This window comes from Colobus angolensis, unplaced genomic scaffold (assembly GCF_000951035.1).
Source record: "Colobus angolensis palliatus isolate OR3802 unplaced genomic scaffold, Cang.pa_1.0 Scaffold64, whole genome shotgun sequence".
NCBI lineage: Eukaryota > Metazoa > Chordata > Mammalia > Primates > Cercopithecidae > Colobus > Colobus angolensis.
The window spans coordinates 1107097-1120575 of NW_012120043.1; the positions used below are offsets into that span (position 1 = coordinate 1107097).

The 13479-nt window shown below is 62.4% G+C and overlaps 2 protein-coding genes across 7 annotated transcripts in view; both read left to right on the forward strand.

Moving 5' to 3' along the window:
* The window catches only part of MIDN (midnolin), a 9568-nt gene extending 8231 nt beyond the window's left edge, over positions 1 to 1337 (forward strand). The window contains exon 8 of the mRNA XM_011964101.1: positions 815 to 1337. Coding sequence (XP_011819491.1) covers positions 815 to 1092 — 278 coding nt within the window. The 3' untranslated portion in view covers positions 1093 to 1337. The remainder of the gene's footprint in view (positions 1 to 814) is intronic.
* A 9890-nt stretch (positions 1338 to 11227) lies between these two features.
* CIRBP (cold inducible RNA binding protein) overlaps positions 11228 to 13479 on the forward strand; it is an 8282-nt gene continuing 6030 nt past the window's right edge. For 4 of the 6 annotated variants that reach the window (XM_011964008.1, XM_011964012.1, XM_011964011.1 and 1 more), the window contains exon 1: positions 13293 to 13434. Coding sequence is in view for 1 of the 6 variants with exons in the window: in XM_011964009.1 (XP_011819399.1) it covers positions 11253 to 11327 (75 nt within the window). In the remaining 5 variants the exon portion in view is untranslated. Of the gene's footprint in view, positions 11328 to 13292; positions 13435 to 13479 lie in introns of those variants that run through there. The other 2 variants (XM_011964009.1, XM_011964013.1) reach the window with 2 other exon arrangements.

Here is a 13479-nt window from a genome sequence, read left to right on the forward strand (position 1 = left end):
ACTCCAGCCCGGGTGACAGAGCAAGACTCCGCCTCAATAAATAAATAAATAAATAAATAAATAAATAAAAATAAAAGCGGGAAAGCGGCTGGGCGTGGTGGCTCACACCTGTAATCCCAGCACTTTGGGAGGCCGAGGCAGGTGGATCACGAGGTCAGGATATCGAGACCATCCTGGCTGACATAGTGAAACCCTATCTCTACTGAAAATACAAAAAATTAGCCGGGCATGGTGGTGGGCACCTGTAGTCCCAGCTACTCGGGAGGCTGAGGGAGGAGAATGGCGTGAACCCGGGAGGCGGAGGTTGCAGTGAGCTGAGATGGCGCCACTGCACTCCAGCCTGGGCGACAGAGCAAGACTCCGTCTCAAAAAATAATAATAATAATATAAAGTAAAGGTACAGCCCCTAAGTATCTCCCCTCAGATCACAGAAGTGCCCAAGCCCCCTCCATGTAGGACTCCCGGAAGAATGAGGCAGGACAGTCCTGACCTCCCCAGCTCACCGTTGAGCTAGAGAATTAGATGCCAACTGCATACCTGGGACTCCAGGCAAACACCACCATGCCCAACTAATTTTGTAATTTTTGTAGAGGAGGGGTCTCGCTTTGTGGCCCAGGCCTGTCTCAACTCCTGAGCTCAAGCAGTCCTCCTGCCCAGCATGGTGGATGCCTTTGACCGTTTCCTTTGCTGGCACAAGTCTCCAGGGAGGGCAGGACTGTGCCTGATCTCAGGGGCATTTGCTGGGGTCTGGGGTGGTCCTCTGTATTCAGCGGATGGAGGCTTTGGGAGTCATAGGCCACTACCTCCTTTGCAGGGGACCGGCTTCGGCAGACAGAAAACCGCGCCACACGCTGCAAGGTGGAACGGCTGCAGCTGCTCCTGCAGCAGAAACGGCTGCGTAGAAAGGCCCGGCGGGACGCGCGGGGTCCGTACCACTGGTCACCCAGCCGCAAGGCCGGCCGCAGCGACAGCAGTAGCAGCGGGGGCGGTGGCAGCTCCAGCGAGGCCTCCGGCCTGGGCCTCGACTTCGAGGACTCCGTGTGGAAGCCAGAAGTCAACCCTGACATCAAGTCAGAGTTCGTGGTGGCTTAGGATCTTCGGATCGGCCACCCTTGCCCCTTGAACCCCAGCCCAGGGCGGCGGGGACTCGGAGAGCCCCGGAGAGAACGTGGCCCGGCTCTGGAGGGCAGGCGGCCACTCCCCCCAGCCACAAGCCTTTCTTTTTTTCTTCTTTTTCATTATTTTTTTCTTTTTTTAAAAAGTTCAGACCGTGATTTCCTGGACTCTTATGGGCTTTGCTTCCTACCTCCTTCACCCTCCACTCCTGCCCTCCTCTTCCTCCTTCACTTCCTCCTCCTCCTCCTCCTCCTGCTCCTGCTCCTCCTCCTCTTCCTACCTGTCTCCTTTCACCTCTGCGCCGGGTCAGTCCTCCCTGCCAACCTTCCCCAGCTCCAATATGTAGCAGTCTCTGGATGGCGGAGAGTGAAGGAGAAACCTGCCCCCTCTCTTCCGCCGCCTCCTTTCCCCCGACCCTATTCAGGTTTTAAGTCAAAAACGTTGATATGTCATTATGCACTTTACAGATGAGGGGAGGGGGCCACAGCGCGCAGAACCCATCCCCCCCCAGTGCAGACTTCGGGGCCTCCACCCCAGGCCAGCAGCACCCAATGGGCTACAGCAAGCCAACAGGTCACAGAAGCCCACAAGGGGACTGTTTCTATTCCTGTCCTTTCTTCTTGGTCTCTTTTTGCATTTTCCTTCATTTCTTTAAAAAGGGGAGCAAAGCTGTTTTAGCAGAGAGGCTGAGGCTGGGGTCCGCACAGGGTTTGGGTGCAGGGGCGTGGCACCCTTTCCTGCCGGGAAGGGAGAGGGGAACTCCCCCCCCCCCAGCCCGCCTTCCACCCCGCCCCAGCCGGCAGACTGTGCTGTTTCCTCCGCCCCCACCCCCATGTTTTCTGACCTCCTGCCTGAGCTTGGGGTATTTATAGACTATTAATTTTCTCACTGAGCCAATAGTGGTTGGGGAACTCTTGAAAAAGGGGAGAGAATGGCTGGGTGCTGGGGAGTTCCCCCCTCCGAGCCCTCCTTCCTGGCCCAACCTGAGGGACGTGGATTTGGGACTGTCTGGGGGCCCCTCCTGCAGCCAGAATGGGAGGGGGTGCTGAGCTGTGAATCCCCTGGGCAAGGGGCAACAACTCCGTGTAGCATTAACCCTCGCGGTGGGGTCCGCTGCTGGTCTAATTTGGACCCCCCGCCCCTCAGTGCCCCTGCCAAGGGGTGTCTGGCTCCAGAGGGGAGGGACAAATCCTCTAGTGGGGCCATTTCAATGGGGTAGGTTTTGCATTTTTTTTCCCCACTCACTTTTTATTTTTTAATGATAACGGAGATGTTTGGGCCCTTCCCCACCCCGCCTGTTGGTCTTGTCCTGGCCCTGCCTGTCCCCACCTTTGTTCTCGTAGGTGAACCCCAGGTCCTCAACTCCCCCCTTTATGTGTTGAAAGTTAATGGTTTCAGATGTGAACATCACGTGTTGTAACTGTAGCTCTGTACATTTTTTTGTGGGAGGGTGGGCAGGGAGGGGTCCCAGAGGGTAGAGCTCAAGGATTTGGGGTTTTGTTTTGTTTTCGTTTTTCCAAAAAAAAAGAAGAAAAAAAATAGAAAAAAAAAAAGGAGAAACAGGGGCGGGTTTGTTTTTTGAAGAACTGTCTTGGATACCCTATTTAAATGTGTGTTCTGTTTTGTTTTTTAACGATTTTTAAATAACGGCTGTGCCTCCGCGGGTTGAGGGTGGAACCTCCAGGCAGGAACCGGCTCGCCACCCTCTGCCCGGTAAGGGCTGCCCAAAAAAGCATTACCCGCCCTTGGGGGGTCGGGCTGTGGGGGTCCCGGCACCTGGCGTGACTTTCATGTATGAAAACATAAAATTAAAAAAAAAAATACCTACACAAGCGCCGTGATTTCAAGTAATAAACAGAAAATGAAACATGTTGACTCCCGCCTGCTCGCCTGGTGGGGGGATTTGGCCTTGGTTGGGAGGGTTCCTAGAGTGGGGTGTCAGCTCAGGGAGTCAGAGGCAGGGACCTAGGTCCCAGCGCCCCGAGGAGGGGGTGGGGGTGGGGCAGGGGCCAGGGCCCTGAGAAGTTCCCACGCTCCCTCCCTGGCTGCCGGGTGGGCAGGAAGCAGCCAGGGCGTGGGAGGGAGGAGCCCAGCCACTTCCTGGTACCCAAGGCCGGAAGTCCCTTGGGGTGTGGGGCAAGGGCCTGCCTACCTGCTTCGTGGCCTGGGCAGCACCGTGGCCCCCTCTCAGGACCTGCCAGTATGGGGGAGACCCGACCACCAGTTCTCCCCAGCCCCAGGAGTCGGAGGGGGCGCTCCCAATTGGCCAGACCCACCCACAGCCCTTCCTGGAGTCTCATGTCTGTGTGGCTTGCTGCAAGATCACTAGGCCCACTGGGAGGTCCCAAGATCCTGCAGGGTACCTTGGGCTGGCTGGCGATAAGAGGCCTGGCTTGACCCAGCCCTGGGGGGGCCTCTCTGGCCACACCTCCTGACATTCCAGCCCTTCCCAGACCTGGCCTTCAGCTCCAAACTCCTGGCCTTTGCCCCTATCTAGGAATACCCCTTGTCTGGCTGTCCCTTGCTGTCTGAGAACTTCCCCAGCCTGTGCCTCCCACCCGTGTCTGCCCAGTCCCCCAGACCCCACCCTTCCCTCTGTCTGCCCCCAGCCTGGAGCTCCCCAAGAGCCCCACCAGCACTGAGTCCTCTCTGGGGTCCCACCTCCATCCATGTCCTGGCTGGGCAGAGATAGGGCAATAATCCTATTGAATGTCCTTTTGTTTCTTTTTTTTTTTTTTTTTTTTTGAGACGGAGTCTCGCTCTGTCACCCAGGCTGGAGTGCTGTGGCCGGATCTCAGCTCACTGCCAGCTCCGCCTCCCGGGTTCACGCCATTCTCCTGCCTCAGCCTCCCGGGTAGCTGGGACTACAGGCGCCGCCACCTCGCCCGGCTAGTTTTTTGTAGTTTTTAGTAGAGACGGGGTTTCACTGGGTTAACCTGACCTCCTGACCTCGTGATCCGCCCGTCTCGGCCTCCCAAAGTGCTGGGATTACAGGCTTGAGCCACCGCGCCCGGCTGTTTCTTTTTTAACCTGTATTTTCTCAGGTAACAGGAGTTGCCTAAGAGAAGTAATTGGGCATCCATTTTATAGATGGGAGAACAGAGGTCCAAAGAGAAACATCACTTGGCCCACCCCACAGGATTTGGGGTGTTTGTGCAATGGTGTGACCTCCACCCCTTATCCCATCTCTAGGGGTCCCAGCACCCGGAACCCCGAGGGGAAGGGGCACAGGTCCAGGGAGTGGCCTGGGAGCACCTTCCTGAGACCCCTCTTGCCCCCCCCAACGCCCAGTCAACCCCAAATCATCCCACGCCCACGGCAGGAAGGCGGATGCCCAGTCGGGCGGCCCCCCGGCCCCCGTCCCTGGTGCGGATGTCCCCTCGGGGCGCAGGGTGGGGTGCGGGTCACCGACGCCCGGCCTGGGGTCAGGGCGAGGGCCCCAGGGCGCCACCCGCCCCCTCGCTGGGCGGGGTGGGGAGAAGGAAGGAGGATGTTGTCTACAGCACCTGCTGAATCACAGGGGCTGTGTCTGCATCCCGCAGGGTGGGGGGCGCGTCCCCTGCACTCCAGGACCCGCTCCTCGGGATGTCGACTCCCACCCCAGCCTGGGGATCCTGGGGGTCAAGGCTGTGCCCTGGGGGCGTGGGGTGGGGTGTGGAGCTCCACTCTCAGAGCGCTGGCCTGGTGGGGTCAGCCCAGCCAGCGGTGCAGCGGGCGGAGGGGCGGCAGGCGGAGGCCACGTGTGCGTAGGGAGGCACGGAGAGGTAAACTGAGGCACAAAGAGGGCAGGGACCGCTGGGATCGCGGGGGGCGGGGTCGGCCCTAGATCGCTCCCTTCCCCCTACCATTGAGGAAAAAGCTGAATGGGAGGGGGCGGCCCCCGGAAACCCGCCGGGATGGAAACGCGGTTTCCAGGGCAACGCGCCGCGAAAGGAGCCTGACGTCACCCCGGGTAGGGCGCCCCGCCCGCCCCCGTCCGCGCATCGGGCGGCCCAGGCCCCGCCCACCAGCTGGGACGCCTCACTGGTGATGGCACCGCTCGGTCATCTGCGTGGCCCAGTAGCAGCGCGAGGCAGCCTCCAGAAGGCGGGACTTCAGCACGGTAGGGCCGTGTGCGCAGACGCAAGCGCGGAGGCGCTGCGGCCCCGCCTCTCTCTCCGCGCGTCTGCAAACTTGGGGGCGGGAGGCGCAGCCGAGGGTCTGACGGCTGCGGCGGGGCCTGGACGGAAGAGGGGGCGAGCCCCGGGGCGCCGCACGTGGACCCCCGGCACGGGCACGCTCACGTGCACCCGTCCTTTCACGCCAACGCGTTTCCTGCTGCCCCCACCCCTGCACCACTGTACGTCCCAGACCCCGGCCTAGCCTCCCCGCGGTCCCTAGGCTGGGTTTGCTCAGACAGGAGGCCAGGAGGAGGGGGGCTTTGAGGCTGAGGCTTTGCCAAAGGAGCAGGAGTTTGCCAAGTATTGTAGGAAGCGGGAAGGGTGCTCCAGGTAGGGGGCACGGCGTGTGCCAAGGCCCGGAAACGTGAAACCAAGTGCATTTGGGGAGCAACCGGGAAGTCAGTTAGTGGAGAAAAATCAAAGATGGGAGGAAAGCCGAGGCTGGCAAGGACCCTAAACGGTGATTCCCCAAGTCAGCCACTGGAGGGATGACTTGAGGGACCAAGGAGAAGGTGAGGGGGAGCGGCGGCCCGGACATCTGGGAGGTGGCTGGACCCGTGGCCTGGACTTTGCGGGGCGGTCGAGTTGGATCGATGATCGATGGGGACCCTGGCGGCCTCACCCTGGGAGAGGTAGAGACGGAAAAGAAACTACGGTGTGCCCGGAAGGTGGTGGCTTTAGGTCCACAGGCACAGGGAGGTGGTTGGCAAGGCCGGGGTGACGGGGATGGAGGAGGAAATCTGAAATGCTGATGTGAGCTCTGGGCCGAGAGAGGTGAGGACTCAGGAGGCAGGAATCCCCCGTGCCGCCCGCTGCTTGGCTGTGGGCTCCAACTTGGTGTGTACTCAGAGAAGGCAGTGGTTGAAGTGAACAGGGCCTGTGCCAGGTGGGGAGACTGTAGCCAAGGTCTTTGGTGCAGCCCGGCCTCTGGAGTGGCCTGGGAAGAGCTGGAGCTCGCAGGGTGGGAGCTGCCCTGTGGCTGGGAGCCCGTGCTGGCGTCCCTGCCAGGCGGTGAGCTCACAGGTGGGCAGTGCTTGGGGAGACGCAGCAGCTGTGGGCGGGCAGAAGGTCAGTGGAGGTCATGGCTTTCAGCTTGAGGCCGGAGTCCTCTGAGGGTGGCCGAATGGGCCCTTGAGCTGGCTTGGGAGGTGGCTAGGGTGGACGGCAATAGAAGCCAGGCCCCTGGCCTGGAGCCACTGGGTTGGAGGGATTGAGCCGGTGCCCAGGCACAGCCGCCCCCACAGGGCCTGGCCGCACCCGCCCTCCTCTCCCAGCACCATGGGAATGGGAGTTACCGGGCTGGAGGCTGGGGACGCCACCACCCCGGGGCCAAGGGCGTTGGGGCCCAACCCAGGAGGCCGGTGCAGCCCCACCCACGGGCTACCCAGCCCTGGGAGGGCAGAGAACTGGCTGCCTCTGGGGTCACTTGGGACAGGTGAGCAGCCCAGCCCGGCGGGTGGGGGAGGGGAGGCTGTCACCTGGGCCCTGCCTCTGCGGGGCCCTCCTGGCCTTGCCTCCACCCTCTGTCTGGTTCTCACTCCCTCCATTTCTCTTTCTTTTGCCTTTCTCTATTTCTTTTCCCATCTCTGGCGGTCTCCCCAACCCAGTACCACCATCTCCACCCCTCTGTCCCTTCCCTGCTTCTGCCCCCTCTCTGGGGGCCCCCCTCACCCTGGGGCACATTCCAGCCTCCTCCCCCGCCTTGCAGCCCCTCCCTGGAGCCAGCTGCCTCCTTGGGTGCCAGAACAGAGGGAGTGGGCTTGGGCCGAGGTCGGAGGTCGGGAGCGGGCGGGAGCCTGGGAGGGCGCCCCCAACACCTCTGGAATGTGGGCGGAGCGGGGCGAGGGAGACAGCTGGCTGCCACAGAGGGCACACGCCCCATACTGAGGACGCTGCCCACACTCAGCCCTTCGGGAGAGCAAGCAAAACCAACGGGTGCCGTCCCACGCAGGGCCTGCACAGCCATCCCACGCCCCGACCAGCATGCCCGGGACAGCCCTCCACAGGCCATGCATTTATGGTGCGGCTGGTGTGCCAGGCTCCCACATACACAAAACTCCTCGCCAGACACACCCCATAAACCTGCCCCCAACCTCAATCCACTGCGTGACCCTAAAACAAACAGCATCTCCTTGCTCAGCCTGGGCCAAGGCCTCCAGGAACAAAACCCCAGCCTGCAGAGTCACACCACACCCCGCAGCTGTCACCAGATACAAAGAGGGCCCTGACCAGATCCAGAGAGGGCAGCAGCCTTCCCCCACAACCAACACACGCTTGGGCGGGGGCAGGAACACCCCCAGGGCCTCCAGCCACAGACACTCACCCACTCACCCCTCAGTGCACCAGTGATCCCTGCTGCCCAGCCAAGCTCGACTCCAGGCTGCTGGTCTGGGTTGGGGATGGAGAGGGGTTCCCAGGTGAGCCCCAACCTATGCCTTCCAAAAGCCTTTCTGTTCATGTTGGAGATACAAATGAAACAGGAGAGTTAGCATAAGGGACGATTATTATTTTTGTTGGTTTGTTTTTGTTTTGAGACAGAGTCTCACTCTGTTGCCCAGGCTGGAGCGCAGTGGCGCGATCTCAGCTCTCTGCAACCTCCACCTCCCGGGTTCAAGTGATTCTCCTGCCTCAGCCTCCAGAGTAGCTATGATTACCACACCCAGCTAATTTTTTTTAGTAGAGACGGGGTTTCCCCATGTTAGCCAGGCTGGTCTCTAACTCCTGATCTCAAGTGATCTGCCTGTCTCGGCCTCCCAAAGTGCTGGGATTACAGGTGTAAGCGACTGCACCCAGCCCAATTTTATGTATTTTTAGTAGAGAATGGATTTCACCATGTTGGTCAGGCTAGTCTCAAACTCCTGCTCTCAAGTGATCCACTTGCATTGGCCTCCCAAATCGCTGGGATTACAGGTGTGAGCCACCATGCCTGGCCACAATTATTAGTCTTTTCAAGACAGGGTCTCAGTCTCCAGGCTGGAGCGCAGTGGCTCCATCACAGCTCACTGTAGCCTTGCTGGAACTCCTGGGCTCAAGTGATCCTCCTACCTCAGCCTCCTGAGTAGCTGGTACGACAGGTGAGCACCACCACGCCCAGCTAATTTTGCTTATTTTCCTGTAGAGATGGGGTCTAGCTATGTTGTCCCGGCTGGTATCAAACTCCTGGACTCAAACGAAAGTGCTGGGATTACAGGCATGAGCCATCGCTCCCGGCCTGCATACGGGATGATTACTTGTGGACTGCCACATCAAGGAAGCAAATAACAAGGAAAGCCCAGCACTGCGTGGAGCTGTCTTTTGCTGCTAACTGCCCTCGACCGGCTTCCTACCAGGTCCTCTCCCCATGGGCCTCTGACCCCAGGAGGTGCTGCCGGCATGCCCACCTCTCAGATGAAGCAGTGAGGTGCAGAGAGTGTCCTGGCACTGCCTGCCTCACAGCTGGGCCCCTGACCCTCCAGGGTCTGACTGAGCAACCATGGGTGCCTGGACAGGTGTCCCCCCGCCCATCTCTCTGCCTGGATGTGGGAACCTTCCAGGCATGCTAGGGCGGGCAGGTGCCAGGTGCCTCTCCAGCAAGATGGAACATAGGTGTCTTCACCTGCACTCCATAGGTCCTGAGCCCCTGCAACTGCCTGGGCGAGTAGGGGGACACTGCCCACCCCTGGCAGGGCCACTCTGAGCCTGGTTGTCTTTGCAGGAAATCCCTACTCTTTAGCCTCTGTTAAGCACCAGACCTGTAGTCCCATGAAAGTCCCACCTGGGCCCAGGTGGGGATCCCTCCTCCTGCTTGGCAACATCTGAGGCTGCATGGCAGTGAGGGCTCCAGGGTCCCCAGACCTTTTCCCAGTTTCAGAAACCAGGCGGCTGCATCCCCAGCCTCCACGCAGGTGAGCCTAGACCTCAGTCAGCTTTAGGGTGTCTGTGGGCCATGCAGAGTCTTGGACCTTTCACAGACACCTTATCTGCATGTCACAGACACGCATGGGCGTACATCACTGCAGGTCTGCCACATGTGTTGGCTGGTCTGGGCCCCAGCAGAAGGGGTCACCGGTGCCTCTGCAGCATCCCGTGTACTGAAAGAGCGAACAGGTGTGTGACCCAGTGCAGGTTGGGGTCCTACCCATCCTCAGCCTGTCTGCTGTGTGTGCCTGTGGCCAGCAGGGTCTCCGGATGCCCAGTGCATGGCGTATCACTTTGTGTCCAGTGGGTGTGAAGCAGGGGTGTGGGTGTGCACCTGTGTGTGGCCTGTGGCGGGGTGTGTGCGCCAGGGATGTCCATCTGTGGCCCAGGCCTGGCCTTTGGGCTGCTGGGATGGCCTGGCTGGGGCAGGAGTGGACAGGGCCTCCCAGCCTCCACGTTCCTGAGCTGTGACTCAGGCCTGTGGGGAGGGGGTGAGTCACAGGGAAGGGAAGCCGACCCACCCTGCGACCGCATCCGAGGAACAGGAGGGAAACTGAGGCTGCAGAGCAGCTCAGACAGGCTTTCCTGTGTAGCAGCCCCTGAATCTCAGGCCCGGGGTGGGGGTGGGGGGCGGGGCCTCTCAGGGGACCTGGCATCCCACCCCCGACTCAGGTAGGGGCTGAGGGGAGGGGCAGGTTTAACCCTTCCTCCTCTGGGCTTCTGGAACTCTGGGCCGCCCTGGGAGGCGCCGCTCCCGCTGACACACAGCACGCGTGCCCACCCCAGGGACATGAGTCACAGCACCAGGCATGGACACATACGCTCTGTGGGTCCCGGCACACCCGAGTCACGCACACGCAGCCCTGTCCCTGGCTGCCCCCACATCCATATCCGGATAAGCGCCCACCTCTTTGTGTTGCACACACAGCGCCACGCAGACGGGTTCCTGCGTACTTGCACACATGCAGGTGCCGGGGGCTCCGTGCACACACCTCCAAGACTGTGTGCACGCCCCTATATGCCCTGCGCACCGACACAGGCCGGCCTGGGGTCCCTGCACACCCCACGTCGTATGCACTCGCACACAGCTCCACATTCGTGTCTATACAAGCTTGTGTCTCTTGTACTCTGCCCACGGGCACACATGTGCGCCACACCTGGCAACCCGCACGCCCGGTCTCTGCATCCCCCACCCTGGCTCTGGGCCCCGCGCACTGGGGCCAGCTGGGCCGGCTGCATCCTCTGCCAGGACGGTCCTATTTCCGCGCCCCCGCGGGGCAGCCGCCAGGTGCACGGTCCTGGCCCCCGCCTGGCTAGGAGGGGGCGGTAATTATGCGGCCCCGGGGTACCCCCCACGCGCCTTTCATCCCCGGCCACGCCTGTCCCAGGCCTAGACGCTCTCTACCGCCTCCCGCCCAGTCATTAGTCGGGGTCGGGGGAGGACCCGGCGTCCGGAGGGCGGGGCCCCGCGGGGAGGGAGGAGTGGGCGGTGCGGGAACAAGGGGGTCCCGCCCCCGTCTCCATGGCAACGCCATGCAGGGGCAGGGGCCCGGGAGGAGTATCCGGGTGCAGGAGGCGCGCGCCCCTTCCGAGACGGCAGGCTGGAAAGTGGGCGCATTTGTGAATGGGCCCACGGGGCCCAAGACAGACACGCGGGGAGCAGGTTCGGGGACTCTGGCTGATCCCAGCGCCTCTCCGGGCAGGGACGAGCCCCGCGCGTCGGGCCCGGAATAGCAGCCTCGCCCCCGCCCGGCGCGGCTATTTTGAGCCCCTCCGCTGGGGCCGAGGCGCGGAGGCGGCGGGCGGCTCGGGGTCGACACGCAGGCTGCGTCCTCGCCCCGCGAGATTCGGCCTCTCGAGGACTGTGCGCTGTGGCCGCGCAGGGCTGGGCGGCGGGGCTCCCTCTCCCACGCGAGGCGTCTGCGCGGAGGGGCACCGGGAGCCCGGGCGCTCGACCCAAACGCCGCGGACGGAGCGAGGCCGCAGCGCCCCCTCGTGTCCGCAACGGGCAGCGCGTCCCGGTCGGGTCTCGCTGCCAGCAGGGGTGGATGACGGGGTCCCAGCCTCCTGAGACCCTCGATGGGGACACAGGCTGGCGGTGAGACACCTGGGAGTCACAGGTGCTCGCAAACGCAGGTGACCCCAGAGGCACAGGTACGGACACCGGTCCCACACCTGGAAGCCGGTGCACAGTGGTCGGCGCAGATGGAAAGCGGAAGGTGTGCGCAGGTGCGCGTCGACGCCACCCTGGGAATCCAGGACGGCTGCGGGCACTCACGGAGCCCGCACCCAGGAGCCGGCTCGTAGTAAGCGCTTAATAACTAGGCGCTGGCAGAATGAATGAATGAATGAACACGGCGCTTTACAAAACCAGGAAAAGGCAGAGGCTCACAGAACCAGGGAACGATGTGTTGCGGGGGGGCGGCAAGAATTATGCAATTATGAAGGGGCCGCTGTGGCTACCGGGGACCCCCTCCAACTCCCCCCCTACAAGGGCTGCTCTAGGGGCAGGGAACGTCCCCGCCCTGACTGCTGGGGCTGGGGGCTGGGGGGCAGATCAGAAAGAATGGGCCTGAATTTTTCCCGGGCTGGGCATGCCGGGCCAGCGTCTGGGGCTCCAGTGGGTGGGTGGCCCCTCCCGCACGGACGGCGGGCGTCGGGGAGCTCGGTGCTGATGTCTCTCCCTGCTCCTTTAATAACCACCTTGCGTGAGTGGCTGACGCAGCAGCCGGCTGCTGCTGACGGGGAGTGGGGCGGCTGTAGTGGGGGGGGCCGAGGTGCAAAGGGGGTGGCGATGAGTCACACAGCTGCTGCCTGGGGGAGGGGTCTTGAGCCCATGAGGGGTCCCAGAGACCTTGTCACTGGGGACAGCGCCCCTGGCTACCCCCACCTCGATCCACTTGAGGGTGGGAGTGAGTCTGAGGCCAGGAGTGGGACCGGGATTTCCCCGAGGTGAGCCGCAAAACGGGGGTCTCTGTACCCCAACTCCCCCCAGTTTGTGAGCAGAGGGTCAGCCCTCCTAAGACTTTCTGGGGCAGAGAGGCAGGGGTCCACGCTGGCTTCCTCCACCAGGGCCGGGGGAGGGGGCAGCATGAGATGAGGCCTGGGCGAGGAGCAAGTGGTGGCCATAGAGGGCTCCCCCGAGGCTTTGGGGCCGCCGAAGAGTAGGGAGTGAGGGTCCTTCCATAGCTGGTTCTCCAGATGGCGGAGGCTTTGAGACTCCCCTCTGTCATCCAGGCTCAGTAGGGGAGGTCTGTGGAAGGAGAGCAAAGGCCTGGGTTGAGGAGCAGAGTGGCCCTGGCCCGGCGTGGGGGGCGAGTGCGCATTGGGTGCGCAGCTCGGTGGGAGGGGAGGCCAAGGGCCGGGCTGAGTGCTGGGGTGCAGTGGGGACTCGGGGTGTACGCATGCACCCGACAGCAGGGACGCACAACACTATCTGGCCAGGCGAGTGTGGGGGTGTGGGCGATGCACCCAGCCGTGAAGTCTCGGTTCCAGTGGGAGTTAGGCTTAGGTGCGGGTTGGAGTTTGTAGGCAAACTGGGTTGCATAAAGTTGGGGTGCACCGAAGTGTGGCGAAGTAGGAAGAACTGGGATTGCGAGTGTTGGGGTTCGCATGAATGGGGTTCTTTGTTGGGGTTTGGGTGGGCATGGGGTTGATGGCAGGAATGGAGTGCTGGGGTGCTGGGAAAACTGGGACGTCGGTGGTATTGGCAAAAACATCACGACAGGTATGGGGGTTCAGATGAAGTTGGTATGTCTGACAGCCGGGGCTTGGTTGGGTAGGGGATCTGGGCTAGGTTATGTCGGGACTGCTGGAGCACAGGCAAAGTCGGGGTCCTAGTGACATCCAGAGGTCCCCATGAAGCCGGTGGCCTCGGAACCGGGGCAAGAGGCCCATTTGTTCCCCGCCGCGGGCCAGGGAGAGGGCACGCGGAACTGGGTCAGCCCCGCCCCGCCGCGCGCTGGCCACGCCCCCCGAGCGCGGGCGGGGGACTGCGGACTGGAGATGTCCCGGCCAATCATCGAGCCCGACACCAGCGCGCGGGAGGAGGCGGAGCGGAGATAGACCCGGCCCCCAGCTCATGAATATGAGAAGCAGGAGCGGCCTCTGATTGGCTCGGGAGGTGCAGGGGGCGGGGCCCGGCGGCGGTGTATATAACGCCGGGCGCCGGGGCGCCCCCCCCTCACTCGCGCGTTAGGAGGCTCGGGTCGTTGTGGTGTGCCGTCTTCCCGCTTGCGTCAGGGACCTGCCCGACTCAGTGGTGAGGGCCCTGGCGGCACCGGCTCCGAGGAACTCGGGGCGGCGG